This window comes from Malurus melanocephalus, unplaced genomic scaffold (assembly GCF_030028575.1).
Source record: "Malurus melanocephalus ecotype Western Australia unplaced genomic scaffold, MMel_1.1 scaffold_189, whole genome shotgun sequence".
Lineage (NCBI taxonomy): Eukaryota > Metazoa > Chordata > Aves > Passeriformes > Maluridae > Malurus > Malurus melanocephalus.
In genome coordinates, this window is record NW_026623421.1 from 574,376 (window position 1) to 593,067 (window position 18,692).

Here is an 18,692-nt window from a genome sequence, read left to right on the forward strand (position 1 = left end):
TCTAGGGGTGCTCCTCTTATACATGTAGAGAGGATGTGATGACACCATTCCAGGGGAACTGCATTTTCTTTATTATGGTCATATTTTTACCTTCTATGTCACTTAAATGTTTCCTCTAAATGGTGCACTCTGATCCCATTTATCCCCTAATGAAAACACCTAAACAATCCCGTGTAGGGGCTCAAGAAACGGTGTGTGTGTACAGGCAAAGCTATCTTTAGACAGTTGAATGGTAGAAAGGGTTTTCTTGAACCATAAGTGTTGTCTTTGGATTTACTCTCTTTCAGTCTGGAATTTAAAGAGCGACCTAACTTTTGCTGAATAAAAGTAGAGGTCAGGAAAACACGAATTACGGGGAAATAGGGAAAAAAAATGGGACTACCGTCTGAAAACTGAGTACTACAAACAAGCTTCCAAAAGACAATGATAAGGAATTTGTATTCAATCAGTTTTGGAAGTAAACAATAACAAACTCATCTGTTTACCTACTGCTGAATGCCAAACATGKAAAGCTGTGGCTGGCTGTTCACTGAATAAGTTTAAGGACTGAAAAAAGACTGTTTATAAAATCCAGAAAGAGGAAATTAAGGCGGATTTCAGCTGAGTGATAGGAGGCAACTGGTTGAAGGCAAGGTAAATAATTTCTGGATCTCAGAGMGATTTTGAGCACCAGTTTTCTAGCATGATGTAGTCTTAAAATAACTTACATTTCTCTTTTGCATTGAGGTGTAAACCAAATAGTCACTTAAGTGCCTGATATCCATGAATTTCTACAACTGTGCTGTGGGATTCAGGGAGAGGCACTTAAAGGCACCGTGGCTCTGGTAGGGTTGGTGCCACAAACATCTCACACGCTTTCAGACTCCACTGAATTCACCTGCAATCTTCTTCAAAAACACATCGGGAGGAAGAAATGATTCCCCASTTTTACAAATTACATGCAAGGGGTTACAGCTGCCCTTAGGGTTTGCTTTCATCAGCCTGTTTGGGTTCAAACCCCCACCTCCTGTTTCTCAGTCACTAGAGCCTGGTGACTGTGTAGGGAGAAAGGAAAAGATTCCCAGAGCCAACAGGAGAATAAACAGAAACAGTCTCCTTTTGCTCAGCTAACACTGCAAGCAGAGCTGAGATCCCAAGGCTCTCATTCCCGTGGTTTTGGAAAGTTCCTTTTAAGACCTTTCATTTCTTACAAGGATGGAATCCTGCATGCCTGCCCAAGATGAAATTTCTGTCTTCCTCAAATATTCCCCAGGAGTTCTGTTTTAATAAAACTGCAGTGGCACTACCTGAACTGGAAGAAGTTGTACTGCATACAGAAAAGGTTATATATATATATTAAAAAAAAATGATGCCATTTATGATGATGTTCATAGAGCTCAGGAGAGAGTAAGTTGTTCCCATCTCAGTTTGTCAGATTTTATGAGCAATGCATTTGTCTGCTCAGACAGAGAAAATAAAAGCAAGATCAGGCCTACACTCTTTAGTCATATGAGCAAAATAAAACAATCTGAATGAAAAACATATATATATCTGAATGACACAGTACACACAATAAACTTTAYATTAATTAGTATCYTTTAATTTTTTACAGAGTRCACTTMAYTTATCTATGAGCACTGAGGCTGCCWTTGTAAGTCAGGGTGGACCATTTCCAGTTTGTCAGCACAGATTTGYAGCATGCACACAAACAACTGTTGAAATACTTAATGGTTTGTCACAAAAAGTGCATAATAAATGATTGACCATATGATGCTCACTATTTCAAGAATACATTTTAAGCTTACACTAAGAAATGAGCTTCATCSAGTTCTCAAAACACTTGCTTACATCTAATTTTAGTTGTTAATAAACAGCTATAATTTACTTTATTGAAGGAAAATAGATGGCATCTGCTTTAGCAGGAAATAATAAACTATGATTACTTTTGCTTGACCTACAGAAAAGTCTGATATGCAAACTGTGCTGTGCTTCTTTGGCAAAATGCACCATTCGARACAAAAGTATCCAAAAGTGGTAAAAATTTAAATGGATATAATAGCATCCACATGAGTTAACCTTTAGTATTACTGAAAATGAATCAGTATTCAATGTGTGTAATTATTCATTACATTGATGGTAATTATGAAGCTGAGTAACTACTCACACTGTCTCATTGAACACTGTTGCAAGGGAAAAAAAAACTGAACAAGCATAGCACTACTAAGSATCTATATTATATAAATGCTCTTATTTTGTACACAGATTTAACAGCAGGAAAAGTAAAAAGGGATCTTGATAATCTTTGATGCATCTAAGAGGGCAAATTAAAAAAAAAAATCCTAAACAGCACAAATTTACTTGAAAACAAAGGAAGAGAAGGAAAAGACAAAGGGATTGAATGACTGTTCAGCTTAGGGATGTTCAGAATAGAAATAAGATGGTAATATGCCAAGCATCAAAAGCTTTCTCTGACAAAGTCACTATGAGATTTTATAAAAYGATTTTCATATAATCAGCATAATCYAACAATTAGTAGTTCCATATGGAAAGTCAGCAAAAAAGTTCTTGAGGGTTTTTTTTAAGATTTACTGGCCGTTTAACTTTTGTAAAATAAATCCTTCATTCTGAAGTTTAAAGCATGCAGGCTGTATTGTCCTACGTGTACACCTCTCTCAGTTCACTCAGAGTCCTTCTTCATGGTGCTCCAAGCACGAGACTTTATTCCTAGATCACTTTATTCCTAGACTTTATTCTAAAAAACAGAGGCCTTTTCTTCCTCACTAAATTCCAAGTCTTTGGATACTTAGGTATTCCCTACATGAGAATTCCTAGGCAGATTGACTTCAAAACTAGTAGGTTTTTGTACTGATCAGCTCATCTGCTCTCATTCTATAGTAATGGTGTGCATAAAATTCTTTCTCTCACATCTGTGTATATTTATCTGTGTATGTGTAAAAGAGGACAAGAAACAACATTGACATATGCTTTTTTTACATCACATGGATTTTATGCAGTACTAAAACATGCTTGATACAGCAGAATTATGTAGCTTCTGAAATATCCTACAGACAACACAAGTTGTCTTTTGAAAAATATATTTGACAAACCGTGAGAAAACTGCTGCTGTGAGGCAGGAGATTTTCTCTGTAAGATGCCTCTACAGGCCCCCTTAAAGAGCTTCCTGTGCTGGGTATTCACAGGAAATCGGAAGAAATGATGAACCTCCTAAGTCYTGGGGAAGGAAAACAGGAGGAGTTYAGCTGGATAGAGCCRTTTTCCTCAAGACTAAATAAATCAATAGAAACTACTGATATAAATTAGTGTATTATAAACAGAGTGAATAAGGAGGCTATTCATTAGAAGAACCATTGGCAATTCAATTTGCCAATTACTGGAAGAATTATCAGATAAATGAATTTTAACGAAATCTCAGAGATTTACATGGTGCTGCCTCATCAAATATATATTTTGYRTTTATTCGCAATAAAATATAGTTATTGATTCTCTCCTCAGCCTAACATACTYCTGCTCACATCTCTGTCCTCCACTTTAAAACTCTCACTCTGTCATTTTGAGAGACATTACAGTTTCTTAAGCAGGGTTTGACCTGTCCAGAGCCCTGTACTGCTGCAAGCTGGTTCAGCATCACCTGAAGATATCACAGAACGGTTTGGGTTGGAAGGGACCTTAAAGATCATCTGGTCCCAAMCTTTTTGCCCTGGGCAGGGACACCTCCCACTAGACCAGGTTACTCAAAAGCCCCATCCAACCTGGCCCTAAACACTTCCAGGGATAGGGCATCYCAGGGATGTGACCTATGGAACAAACTTTCACGTGGTGAAAGCTCACATTCCTGGGTAGAGCTGCTCTGAGAAGAGCAGGATTTRGGCTGACACTGCTGGCTCTGACAATGGTCTGCTGGTGGTAAGTTGTCCATTTCTCCCTCTCAAAGACTCCCCTGCATCTGATTTCTGCCTGCAAACACCCAAAGACTTCACTTGCTGGGAAAACCTGCCAACTCCATTTATTGTCATGGATGAAGGATTCCTGGGCTGCTCCCAGCAAGGAGATGCAAATAGAAAGGCTGGGTGAGAAGAACAAGGGAGCATGGAGGCACAGCAAAGGGGCTGTGGGAGGCAGTGCTGTGGGAATGCACCAGACCATCGGGAGGAGGAGGATGGGGAGGGCAGGAGGCAGCTGAAAAAAGCTGTGAGCAGCACAGCAAGGCACTGAGAGCTAATAGGATGTGACAGAGGCTAGGAGAGAAGTATGACAAGCAAATGAATGTAAGGGGTAATGCTGACAGGAGACCATTGCATTTGAAGGCTCCTCTTATGATGGCAATATCTGGGCAGGGGGCAAGAGGAGGTAGACTGAAGCCCTGGCTGCACCAGGGTTGCAGGGATGGTAAAAAGGGGTTGATCAAATGAGCTGTTCTTAAGGAGTTTTAGAGCTTTAAGTGAAAATTGTAATAATGGTGATATATGCAATTTAAAGTGTATGTCTACCTTGTAAGGTTCATTTCAACAGGTTAGGCTAGAAATACCAAGGAATGCTTATTTTTTGTGTCTACTCTTGCAAGCGTAGGTGTTTTTCTATTACACTGCTCATAAAAGTGTCCTTAGCAGCCAATCATATAGAAAACAAGTATGAACATGTAGAGTGGAAGACAGGAACAAAAAGAATTGCCCCTCAGACATGGAGCTGAAATTATAAAATAGGCCAAAATTGTCTATCACAGGAGAAGAATTCCACATCATAAGGATATTTAGTGCGTTGAGATTAGCGCTATATCACAATCATGTACTAAAAAAACGGTAAGAAATGTTTAATATTGCCATTAAGATCAGATTCCATAGACATTGTGCATTACATTTAAAAAGGAAAAAGGCCCCCCTTGCTGTCCGACAGCTGATTTAAACCATCTAGGCTTCCAAGTGCTGAGAACAGTTTTTCAGTCAGTTGATAAGCATAGGAGATTTACATGAAGGAAACAGAGCTTTCTGTTATTTTAATTTTGATTTAGAGGTGATTTAGCATATTGCAGCTTTCGAGTCCTATGAACCATTTTTCAGTCAGCTGAGATTAAAGTCCCTAGCAAGATTAATTGTAGAGTTGGGATTAAGAGATTTTATAAATCACTCAAATTCAAAAATAAAGCCAGCAGAGTACTAGGATAATGATAGATATATCCATATTGTATCAGACACAGCTAAATTGAATTGACACTGTAATAGACTGAATGTAGTCAAATATAAGAGTAGAGGTTATTAATAAAGATTATTCTTGATGAAAATGCAGACACCACTGCAGTGACAATTCCTGGGGGGCAAGTTCTCTTGAAGAGCATTAATTTTTCTACAAACACCTGTACAAAAGACTGGTATGGCTTCCTGATTTGTCAAGACATCCTGCTCCRGAGGGACAGTATGCAGGATAATGGAATTATTGCCTTTCCATCAGTTGTGTAGTGTACACAAAGCTGCAGTGTTGAATTTGTAGTGATGGCTAAATTTTAAAGGATAACACATCAAAACCTTGCACTCTTGGGGAATTCGCTGATTTCTTATGTGGACTGAGGACAAAAATGGAGCTGAAATTTTTTCTGTCAGATCAGGCTGACTAAAAGATGTGATACCCTCTATTCAAATCTACATGACCATGCATATATATATATATATATATGTTTAAAAAAAAATCACACGTGTACACCCAGAGATAGACACACAGATCCTCCCACAAGAGACATCTATGCACAGCTAGATCTCATTCAATACCCCAAAGAAGGAGCACAAGAGAGAGAGCTTCCCTCTGTTAAAGCCAAGGGGTGAACTGTCTGAATCCATTAAGGATGAAAGGAAGATAGTTAGCAGGAAAAAGAAATCTCAAAGGTATTTCTAAAAAGGGTTGAGGAGGTCATTAAGCCACTGAAAAAATGTAAGGTTATTTCCTTGGCAGGTCATCTAAGCATTTTAATTCATTTCTGCTCTGAACAGGGCACAGCTTTGTCCATTTTTCAGCCCTCCACACTACAAGGGAGGAGCTGTATTTTTGGGCTGAAGTGAAACCTCACCTTCTGCCTGAGACCGAAGCCTCAGCAGCATCTGTCCTTTAGGAGAGAGTGAGCTCACGACCACATCTATGCCTCACTTGGCATGTTCCAAACCTTCCTTCTGTCTGGCATCTCATGAAACCAGCGTGACCCTGAGGATGCAGCCAAGAGGAGAGCGACGAGTGTGCAGCCCGCCCGCTTTCTTGCTGACTCAGCCAACGCGGTGCTCAGCTCATTTCCGCAGTGCTGCAGCAGATTCCTCGCAGTGGAGGCGAGGAAATATTTTTAATTGATTAGAGGCTCCCAGGAAGCCAGAGCTAATTTGTCAGTTCTCAGATGAGCTGTTCTAAAAATCGTGTTTTCTGGTTGTAGAGCTAAATCAGAGCTAGGCTGGGCTGGCCCTCCATCACTTCTACTCAAGATGAATTGGTCACACAGAGATAAACTTTTTGGGGGAAGAACAACTCCCTCCTCTCCTCTGCATGAGTGTGCTGCAATTGTGAGTGAAGCCAAATGCCATTGATTTATAARGAAAGCAGAGCTGAAAAGGTCAGCGACCTGTGGCTCAAAAAATTCGGAGTCCAGTTTCAAGGCATGAGACAAAGCTGAGACACTGAAACAGGCTGACTTCAAAGGGGAAGAAATTAATAGTGTGAGAGCAAATTATACTCTGACTTAGCACATGGTATATTCTGTGATGGTGAAGAGTAACTTAATTTGATACTATGATTATGGTTTAACTTTGGAAAGACACTGACAGGCAAGGACAGATTAAAAAAAAAGAAAACTATGGATGCAGATGGAGAAGACCCGTTGGTGCAGACTGGAAGGGAAACCTGATGACAATGATGTGTTGCTGTACAAAACTTGAAAATTTTAAGATTGTTGGAGGCTACAAAGGTGTAAAAAATGAAGAAACACCTAAAAGTGAGAGTYTGGATAGATACTTTTCCTTTGTTAAACAAAACTCGAAAGAAAGAGTGATTCACTTTCTTTTATGTGATATAGGCAAAGTAGAAAAGCAGATTAACTATCTAGAAGAGCAAATGAAAATTACTTTGTACATTTTTAAAAAAGAAAAAACAAAACTTAGGTTGAACATTCTTTACTTGTGCAAACGCAGTCTCTGCTGTTTATTTTAATTAATGTTTTTCAGCATTCAACAGGGTGCCCAAYGATCAGAATAGGTATCAAAGTGTTTCTAGAGGCAATCTGGATCCCTCARAAAATATCAAGAACTTTGTGCAATACAARCCAAACAATGATAACACCACAAATATATTACAATGATGGTAATATAAATAAAAGACATGTATTCAAAATCAATTTTCCGTGTATTTTTTGCATTTTAAAAATTATTTTACTCTCCTCAAGATCCATGTGTGACATACACCTGCATGATAATGGACTGTACATCTGAGAATAGATAATGAAAAAGGATTTTTCTGCAGATTTTAACAAACTGTGGATTAGGCCCCTTAACAGTAACTTGGTTATGTGACATGGGCATTTGCCTTTGGAACCTCAGGCTGGGTCAAGTAATTGCATCTGGGAAATAAAGTTCCTGTTTCTTCTCAGGTTTTTTTGCGGTCACGTTTTTGGAAGATCACTTTTGACTGTGCTCATTTAAATGTTGCCTTACTTCATAGTGAATGAGGGATGAAAATGGCCCACAGAAATCTCAGGAGTAATTTATGAATTCAAWCACAGTGAAAAATGTGAATTACACCCTTTCTGCTATGTTCTTACAGGGAGGTTATCTTGCCAACACTCAGGATACATTTTACATCTTTCACAGTACATTTCACTGTCTTGTACTTTTACCCCTAGGTTTTYTAAGATGATCAAGCCACAAGGAGCTAGAAAAATAAGAATATAATTACAAAAATTCTAAGGTGATCTATGCCCATAACCCTAAACCCCATGATTCTGAGAATAGCACAAAACATTACAAATCTTGTGTGAAGTAGAAGAGATGCCAGCACCCAGTGACACAGGTAGCACTGTATCGTGAGGCCATGTGTCATGTTCCATGTACTCAGTATCTTTCTTTTGCCAGAAATCAGCTTGGGGAGAACACATTTAACTACCCTTTCCCAGCAATGCTGACTGGCAGCAACCACCTTAGGAAAAGCAGTGGTCTCCCCATGCTGCTTTTTTCGAGGGATTTCCCAAACTATTTTACCTATGAATGAGTTTCATGGAAACAGGTGTAATGAAAYAGCAGCAGGACTGGAAATAGGGGTAATTTAGAACATTGGCAGAAGTGAATAGAGGAAGAATCCATGTGCACAACAGGTGCTTRTGACACAGTTATTCTTGACATTAGTCCCCTGTGCACACACACTCACTGCTTTCTCACGGATGACGATTTCCCCMATCATAAATACTGACCTTTTAGTAATACAATATGGCATCATCAATTCTCTTATCCTTTATCAAGCAGTACATTTTCATATGATTTATATGCACACATTTCTTACAATGACAACTGGCATCAAGATAAAGGCAGACAATAAAATCTATTACGAAGCAGGACAAGAACCACCTCTTCGCTTGACATTTCATTAATAAGCAATGCACAGCTGCATTACTCACATCTCAAAATAACACAGTCATCGAGCACAACTGAGTGCAGATTGAGAAAGACTTTACCTTGTGGTGAAATAGCAAACTGGACCTTCAACTTCTACTTTAAAATSATGTGTATTGCATATACTGCCTCAAGACTCAACAGATTCAACAGARAGAATGACAAAAGACATTCCTGTAACTTTTCTTGCAGAGCCAGTTCTTATATATTAGCTCTCTGAGAGAACTTCAAGCTCTGTTTTATACATCATRAGGTCATTTTATCCCCTAAATAATACAATTTAAAATTTTTTTTAGGGGACTGAATGTAACTTTTGCATTACAGCTATCACAAATGGACAAAGCCCAGGAAAGAAATAAAAAAATAGGCCTGTTAAAACAGACCCTGTATAGCCAGTGGGCTGGGCTAGGGGAGGCAGGAAGAACAAGGCAGGGGGAAGAACAGAACAGGACTGACCCCAGCTCACTGAGCCCAGAGCTTTAACTAACTGGAGAAGTTACGAAGTTCCAAATTCTTTCTTCACTGTGTAACAACACTTGCCTAAATCTGAAACTGCACAGCCAGCAAGGTGAATCACCCCTGTAAGATCKCTCAGTGACCCCAAGGCTCCTCTAAACTGGAACACTAGAAGGTGGGGAACAAAGTTAGACCATTTCTAATACTGCTATACTGACCCATCTTTAGGTTAATGGCTGGGAATGTCTAATTTAGAGAATGACAAGTGCTTTGCATTCACATCTCTCTTTTTTTTTACACAACTTTTCCTGATAATATCAATGTTAACTACCAATGTAAGTGACTATTCTGGCATTAAAATTCTCTATATAAGCACTTGTATTTCAATAGTCTACTCAAAGTAATCAAATAGGAAGCAGCTTCTCTCTTTTTTAATGCAATATCATTCTATTATAGACCAAGGTGACATCCCCATCCTTTCGTAAATGTGTCAAAAAGAAGGTAACAATTTTTCATGTCATAGCTCCTTCTGTGGAGCTCTTCCAGACACATTCTCCAGAGTGGCAAGGTGAACAATTCACCTCTTTTTACTTTGTTTCATASAAGACAGCCCCATCAATTTATTGATTCTATTAACAGCTCTGCAGGATAAATTTTTCCCAGTTTCTGTTCCTACTAGTGAATGTGTGTGTTAAGATCTGCACTCAGTCTTCGAGATAAAGTCTTCCAAGTGTCTTGTATTTGACATTGGYAATTCCTCCTCTCTGGAGGCCAGAGGATGCATTTTAGGATGATGTTTGCCTTTTAAATAAATGCATTAGGCAGGTGGTTTGTAATAATCCTGCGATCATCCAATAAAGCCCCATTTTGACATCCTCCTCAGCAATTGTTAGTATCAGTTTTAGATGAAGCTCTCTTTGCCACATTCCATCCCATTTCTGTTTCTCCAGTCTTCCTACCCACTAGATTTTTCACGTTTGACATTTCAAGTTGATCATGGTAATGATCTGTCACCTTCATGTTATGGATACAGTTCTCTGTTTCTGGTTGGTATCATTATAGGCAGCATTATAAAAAGAATCTGTAAGGAATTCTGTAAATCTGTCACTCCACTTTCTTGAATTTGGTGCCACATTTCCACATTCTTCCAGAAAACTGATATAAAGCAGTTACTTATAACTTTATAACCATAGTGTATCTTGCACCTGCAGAGGCAATTTATATGGGGCAGTGAAATAGGTGCATATTTTTGTCCAGACAGCCACACATGCCTGGTGAATTATATGGGTCAATAAGAAAGATTAAGTATCTTCAGCTACTTATAAAGGGTGCAACTCAAATATAAGCACTTTTATATTAGAAACAAATCCAAATAAAAAATAGCTACTGTAAATCATGCACACTTTGCCAAATAAATCCATATTCATTCAGCTAAACGGGCAGCATGCAAGCAAATTTTAGCCAGTTATTTAAATTCTTTTGATCAAAAGAGTCAAGCTTAAAAATTSATTATTGCTTTGAAAGTTTTGTTTCATCCTAAAATGATACACCAAAACRCACATTAAAAATATCAGAAGGAGAAAACTCCTATCAGACTTTGAATATCCTTCTACTAACCTTGGGTGGTTTAAAAGGATAGTCCGGTGAAAAGGTTATGTCAAGGAAGAAAACTCCACCTTCATATACAGACCCTGGAGGCCCCAGTATAGTTGACCTCCATTCATAAATGTTGTCTCCTTTGGGTCCAGCACTAAAACAGAAAACAGAAAAATAACATAATATCACATACAATCAAGGATATACTGCATCAGTTATACTCTACCAGTAGTACTGCTGGTTTTGCAGCAACACCAGAAACTAAAATTGTGTATCACATTCATTAAGCTAGTCCCCGATGGAACATGCATCTGATGTCCTAAGCACTGTCAGAGAACTGATATATTCAGCCAGGAAGAAGTATTAAAATCACATCATAAATTATTCAAATCAGCACAGAAAAATTCCCAACTGTCTTATCTCAAATATTTTAGTGGGCAGATGTGAAGTATTTACAGCGCAAGGATATGGAGACTTTGCTGAAATGTCTTGTCACTGTCTTGCTTCACAAGCCATCCTATTTTCACCTACCTCCTCATCCACCTACTTCCTCAGTCAGTAGCAGCGTAATTACACACATTATACAGCACAGACTGTACTAAAATCTGAGCAGGGTACAAACAACCTWGCAATTGCACTTGTTCCTAACCTAAGGTCTCCACTCACTAACACAGAAGGCTGCTTTGCTCTGCAATCAYCTCCCGATCTTAAAAATAATGAAAACAGGAAGTGGGTTAAACGGTCGAATTATGTTCATTCCAAGTCCTTGGTTAAAAAATATGGTATTGAAATAATATTTTAAATGTATAAAATATAATCCTCTATGAAACAAGAAAAATCTCTCACCCATACGGTGAATTCCTGAAAAAAAAATGAAATAAAATACTAACTACTAAAAGCTCTTGGGCATGACTTTTCTAAAAGCTAACACAGCCTCCTTTCATACAATATAATGCCTGTCCACACAAATACATATTTTACTCAGGATGGCCTCTTCAGGCATATGAAGACTTCTTTTCAGTTCTCAGTCTGCTGGTACCAGGACCTGAATTTTTATTAGGATAAGTTGGGATGGTGACTTCCAGATATCTGRTTAATATATTTTAGAAGTAGACAGKGCTGGGAGATATCTCAAATAAGRGATGTGGCATTGTCTTAAGGCATTTCTTGTGAAACAATCCTTGTTATGTTTGCAATAAAGGTTTYTGCAGCATACAGGGGTTTGTGGAATAGCTTGGTGTGTAGAACAGCTGAAAGCTCTTGGCTATGCTCCACGCCTCACAATGTACCCAAGGCATACAATTATTMCACAACATCATGCCATGTTCACTGCTCAACCATTCGTTTTGTTCACTGGGAGTTAATAAAACCCTCTTTCACCTGCAATTCCTTGGGCTCCCTTCATTAAAACTTSTGACTGCACCATTCCCTGCATACAGCTGCGTGGCTCAGTCCTGTGCAGAGCACTTCATTAGTCATGGTACCTACATCCATTTTCCATAATAGCTGTTAATGCTTCTTGGCTCTCTAAACTACCTTGCTTTCTCGACAATAATGGGCTACAGAGACTGTAACATTATGGAACGTTCATTTTCTATCAGCCATAGTAACAAAACTAGCAATTGTTTTAAAGATAAAATCTGGCTTTTTAAGYGTCACAGCAGCAGAAGTGTTGCCATCCATATTTCACAGTGTCGATAATACATCAGGTTGCTAGCTGCCAAACAAATTTAATTTACCCAGTTCTCAGTTTGCATTAACCTTTGAATAATAAAGCACAGCTGAGACTGCTGTAAGAAACAAACCAGAGAATGAATAATTAAAACCACCTCCACTGCCTTTAGAAAGACCAATCCTGAGTCAACAGGGAAGGTTTAATTGTGACTGAACTAGGCATTAAGGGGCTAATTGAACTCTTTATAAGCCCAAACAAATGCAGTCCTACATCAGTGGTATGGTATACAAGGTTCACAGAAAATTAAACACCTAAAAACAAAAATTCAGGCAATTATTTCAAACAGAAAAGACAAGGAGCAAGGCAAGTCTAAATCTTACACCAAAAAAACCACCCATAACATGTRAAAGGAATCCCTTCTCATTTTCTGCAGGAGAATGTTCTAATATTTAAAGTTGATGCCAGCAGGTTAAAAAGAAAGTGGTGTAAATGTTGTTCCCAGAGAAATGGTTGGAAATATGTAACAAAAGCTAGCCCTAGCTTTTTCAGAACTTATTTAGCCAGGAGAGGATGGTTGGGCCCTTTTGGGATTTGAATGAGGCTTACTTTTTTTGATCAGAACTCTCTCTCTGATAGTGGCATTTTCATACTGTATATTATTTTTATTTGTTTTGCCTATTTATTTAATTGCATTAACATTTGAAATGAGCAGTCATTAATTAGAATAGTTAGAAAATGCTCCATCTGCCAGTTGAACCGTTTCGGCACGTCCAGCTACAAGCCCAGCCTGATCACATTCTRAGGATGCTGATTAACATTAATTGAAGGTTTTCTTTGCAAATGAGAGATGAAGCTTTATTAAGTATTATTATTAATTTGAAGAATAGCTAAAATTGTATGGAGTGTGGGAAGGCTGCTGTTATTGACGCTGCCTGTTTGAGTGCTTGCTGGCAGCAGCGCTGTTCAGAGTGTGAAATACCAACCCATGTGCRCAGCAACAGCTGGCATTAAGGGCAACAGCCTGCACAAGCATCACRGTTTCTCACTTATGCATTAATAATACAAAAAGTTTGACTGGTGTATTATCTTTGTTTTCCTTATTTCCTAATTGTTAAGCCTTTTATTTATCCACATTACTGGCAACCAGAAGAGGCTTCACTGGAGAAAATGTCTGTATTTGCAAGACCTCAGCCAGAGCCTCATTCTGTAAGGTTTAAAATGCAAGAGGATTTAATTACCCTTCTCTCTGCATGGATATCTGCCCGACACACTGAAGCCCAAATGTTTTACATTCAGTATGATTTATATTCCAGCTCTACTAAAGTTACTGGCARCCAAATCACAGATCTCAAAGAAAGCGCACCAAACAACTCAGTGCCTGAAGTTTTGTGATCTTTTGAAGGATAGATTCAGATGCAAACCCTCTCAGCAAAGGCCAGGCTAAATCTGTCTTGAACTCAGCTGACCCAGGGACAGAGCCCACATGTGCTGCCTGTGAGGAACCTAAGTTATTAGCAAAACAATTTAAATGCTACTAGAACTGAATTAATTGTGCTTTAAATATTTTTTACCATATGGGGTATTTTCTATTCCCTCAAYGTGTTTTAGGCAGGCAGTCACTTGAAAGTAGAGTTGCTAAAAACTGCTTGTCCAGTGCAATGCATTATAAACATCAAGCTTTCCCTGCATTTAGAATATTCTAAAATATTAAATGCTAAATAATGTATTAGGTGAGTTATATGAAAACAACAGCACCCATGAGATATAACAGATGAAAACCTATCTCGAGACATTATTAAAGCATTGTTGATATTTAGATGTCATTTGTATACAAATGCACTTCATTTCCAGAGAATAACCAAAAAAAGTGCAAAACACAGAAGGTTAAAAAAAAGAAGAGAGTATCTACCTTGGTTATCAAGTAGTCATATGAAGCAGATTAGTCAAGATAATGTTATCATTTTTAATCTAATTTATATGTCTTAATGAGGGGTGCTTTCCCAGTATCTACAACTAGAAGTAGCACAAATTCATAGTGTGCTTCTGGAAAGGTGGAAAATGGGGATTATTTCAAGTGTCTTCCCTTCCATTCCTAGTCTCTGAATCTTGCTGATATCCACCATTAACTTGGATGCTCTTTAACACAATGTAAAGGCAATCTTGTAGCACAAAACATATAAGAAAAGGGTTTTTACCTTCAGCTGCTTTCTAGATCTGATACATGAACAGTGCATGGAGGGGAAGCGATCAGGCCAAATAAAATAGGAGAGCATGGTGGATGGAGGCCTTCCTATTCCTCTGGACTCAGAAAGAAACRGAAAGATTCTTGTGGAGTGTGTGAKTWTAAGTTCATTTTAATGCYACTTYCCATGGCATTGTCTATGGCAATTCTCTGCTATTATTGCATTAWCTAATCTGAACTGCCTTAGCACACAGAAACACATGTCAGAACTGAGGATCCCCTGCCCTGTGTGCAGTCTGTGGAGGACGCAGTCCCTCACAACCAACTTTGGTAACTTATGACAGYAGAAAGAAGGATACATGCAAGGAACTTTTATTGTCAGAGCTTTGGCTTCAATGTTTAGGACTTTTCCCTCCTCGGAAAACTCCTAGGAGAGAAGCTCATTACAGAATGATCTCCATTTCTAARCATTACAACACAGTTTCTTGCAATCCCATTTCTTGCACATCTAACAGATATGCAGCAGCAGATCCTGCCTCYAGCTGCCTTCTGCGAATGCTTCAGGGAATCCACTTGCCTGGAAGGCAAAGTGGATACAAAARTATTGGAAGATTGGCAAAATAATTTAAGAGCACAGCTGGCGAGGGAAGAAGATGGATGTGAGAAACCAGCAAGACTGCAGATTCAGCTTTCAATGAGATACATCTCCTGAGAAGCAGATATGAAGCCTCATCAAAATAAACCAAACATGCCCTCTGTTTTGAACATGGTGCCAATACTGAAACTGGTTCTAAGCAGAAGTGTTGCTTTGGTCTGCACCACAGATGGGCGTTGACCCCGTGCTCGGGGGCAGCCATGAGACGAGCAGTGGGGCTGTGCTGGGGAAGTGTTTGCTGGATAACCTCAATCTGGAAAAAGCAAATCAGCAGCAGCTATGTTGATGCATCACCAGGTGACTCAAACCTACCTGCACTCCCAGCCCTATTCAACAAAATGCAAAACCAGTGCCAGTGAGGAGCAGTGGCATCACAGTCCTGTGAGCCASTGCCATGTTTCTGTAACTTTGCAATGGGTACAGACAGTGTTAGGACACAGACAGTGCCAGCAGTACAGGTTTTCTGCTGAATTTCTTCTGCTCTTGTCCCAATACTCTCTCCTTTCCAGCCTGGAAGCCCACTTTATCCACCTCTCGAGCTTTATTGCTCCCTTATCATTTGTAGCACATGTATTTTTTAGTTTCTGCCTGAGAGTGGTTCATTGCTCCTTAATCATGGTGGATCCTTCCTCACTTCAGGTATATGCASATCTCACTCCTCCCAACATCCTGCTTCCTTTTCTCTCATCAAAAGCCATCAACACACCATGCTATTTTTTCACCTTCTTCCAGAAGTGAGGAGGGAGTGGAAAATGGTACAAAGGGGGGATTTGTTACAGTACAGTAATTTTATTTCCTTCCTTCCCCGGAAAATCAAGAGCAAGCAGAGCGGGATCTGCAGCACCAGTGGCATAGGGAAGGGAAAGGGAGTCACAGCTGCCTGCCCAGATGCTACAGAGATATCAGGAGGTACTTTGGTAAATGCATGTAATAAACTGTTGCCACAGCAGCCAAAAGAATACACTTCCACAAAACAAAAACAAAGAGACAGCGGCGAGCACTGAAACTGCTTGCGGCAATGGGCACTGTTGTATGGTTAATAATACCTCTGCTATGAATACAATTAGCAGGCTAGTCTCCAGGCAGTAAAATGAAAGGACGATTAAAGAAATGAACCCTTTCAGAATTAGAGACAAGTGCTTACTTGGGCTATAATATTGATGACTTAAATTTTCCTCAAGAAATAAACTCCCCASTTTTAGAATGCTTAACATTTTTTATGTCTCTTTATTTTTCTGCTGGAAATCTGCTGAAAATTCCTAAAATCTTCCTTTTCAATGAATCAATTAATTAATTTATTAAAACTATCATTATCCCAGTTCTTTCATCTGTACAGTGCAAAGAAATGCCATTATTAAAATGTTGGAAGATGTTCATGATTCTTGCTAGTTATAATCTAGACCAAACCTAGAAATTTTTCAGCATTAAACTTGAGGCCCAAGAGATCTACTCTAAGTACTCTAAGTAAATTAACAATATATATTTACATGTTAAAAGAGTTGTTCATTTTACTTTAAATAGGCTCAATACATAGTGAAAAATCTTGTTTTACCATGACCTAACACTTGAATTTGGGTCTATGCTAGATACAGTATTTTTGGTCACCTTACTATATAAATGGGAATTTACACCTTACGTATGTTGGAATATCTATATTGTTATATGAGATAAGCATGATTTTTGAGTAGGTATCTTTCATTAGATTTAATTATTCATAAAGGAAAMTGAGGTTGAAGTTGCTGGGCCACTTGTCACTCAGAAAGGCTTTTGCAGAGAGAGGCACATCAGACAAATCCCTTAGACGATGTCATTTCCATTGCAGTGAGAGAATTCAGCTCAAAAATTTGAATCAGCCTTTCTTCCAGTTCTTTCASTTTTCTGATTGAGACCATCTTTCACTAAGAAACATTTTTATTTTTAAAAGTGCTTTTAGGTAAGCAGTAAGGGAAGGAGGGTATTAAAACATTTTTCTAACTCATGCTGCAATACTTTCAAAGTGGTTATATCCTGCTCTTATTATGTGCTTTTTGTTGAAGCCAGTTACCATTTTCATGTACACTTTGGAATCAATATGTTTGTGGTACACCTGACTGGAAGGACATACAGGAAAACTGATCCCAATGAGCCGCCAAAGGAGCAATAATGTATTACAGGGAATTTCTTGATATTGCTTCTTACACTTATTGAGACCACTGGAATTCAGTGTGGTACAGCATTTTTAAATTGTCAGTCTTCTGTAGTTCTAGCAAGGGATTTCTAGAGGTTCATTTATCATCCAAACAGAGATGCAGTTTAATTTTGGGGCTTCCTGCCTTTCTTGCAACAAACCTGCAGCCCATCAGGTCGATGTGCCCAAAGTCTTTATGAGGCAAATYCTTTTTTCTTGTGATAAATTTTATCTGTCCTCCTGTCACTGGAGCCATTAAAAATTATTGGCTGARGTTGTGAAGCTGTGTTGTGATTAAAATTAGTAAGTTTGGGCCACAGTATTAATAACAGATAGATTAAGACCAAAGTAAGTATCAATTACTTGATTTTGTTATTCACTTCTAAATAATATTGCTAAAAATTATTAAAAGTATTCTAGTGCTTTAGCAGACTGCTTTATTCAAAGAGTACTTTGATGCTTTTATTTTCCAAAGCCCTGTCCTCAGAGCATTCCTGAGATAGAAACCGTCATGAAGAGAACTGCTTCTTAATGCACAAAATAGTTATTTATATTATACTATCTACAGCAATTTATTCACTGCAAACACCATTACACAGTGTATGATCACAGCATGCTGAGTATTCACAATGTGATTTTAAAAATGGCAATTTTGCTAAGTATTCTCCGCTTTGTTCAGCTGAAGAAAATTACATAAAACCCTTCACAGAAGGCTTGCCTTGCTCGGTGTAGGAAACAATCATTTGCCTCCCATTACGCATCTCTGGGCTCAATTCCCTTTTGCCACATCTTTTCTTTCTTTTTCTCTTAAAGTAATATCAGTAACTCAAATTCCAACTTTTTTAAACCAGAAGAAATTGGCTGCATAATTTTTTTTTTTTAAAGTCATCCTGTTTAGCTGCTATGAGAAATTATTTCAAGCATGATTCATAGCCATTTTTTACTAAAAGAGAAAACCGCAAATAACTAGGAATGAAAAACATTACAGAAGAATGAATAGGCTGTCCTGGGACCTTCYAACACGACCTCCAACCTTGCAGTTGCCAAGTGATATTATTTCCACGTTACTCCTAATTTGCTTTTCCTTGAGTTTTTTTCTTTCCCAGGMTTGTAATTAGTTTTTTGAAAAGGTAACTACTTTTTAATTTCACATTTCCCTTTGCTGACAACAGTTGTAATTTACCATTATCTCTCCTCTAAGTTAATCAGAATCCATGACATGCAACAGTGGGGTGGCACYACCAGGCACTGTATTTTTAAATTTTAAATCTAATTTAAAAGGATGAGGTGACTAAGTGCAGASAGATAACACAAAAACCCCAGAGCAGCTGGAAGAT

At 38.4% G+C, this 18,692-nt stretch overlaps 1 protein-coding gene across 2 annotated transcripts in view; it reads right to left on the minus strand.

Moving 5' to 3' along the window:
* Positions 1-18,692, minus strand: part of LOC130577672 (ubiquitin-conjugating enzyme E2 E2) — a 198,172-nt gene that overhangs the window by 25,722 nt on the left and 153,758 nt on the right. For both annotated transcript variants that reach the window (XM_057373205.1, XM_057373204.1), the window contains exon 4: positions 10,698-10,830. In XM_057373205.1, coding sequence (XP_057229188.1) covers positions 10,698-10,830 — 133 coding nt within the window. The remainder of the gene's footprint in view (positions 1-10,697; positions 10,831-18,692) is intronic.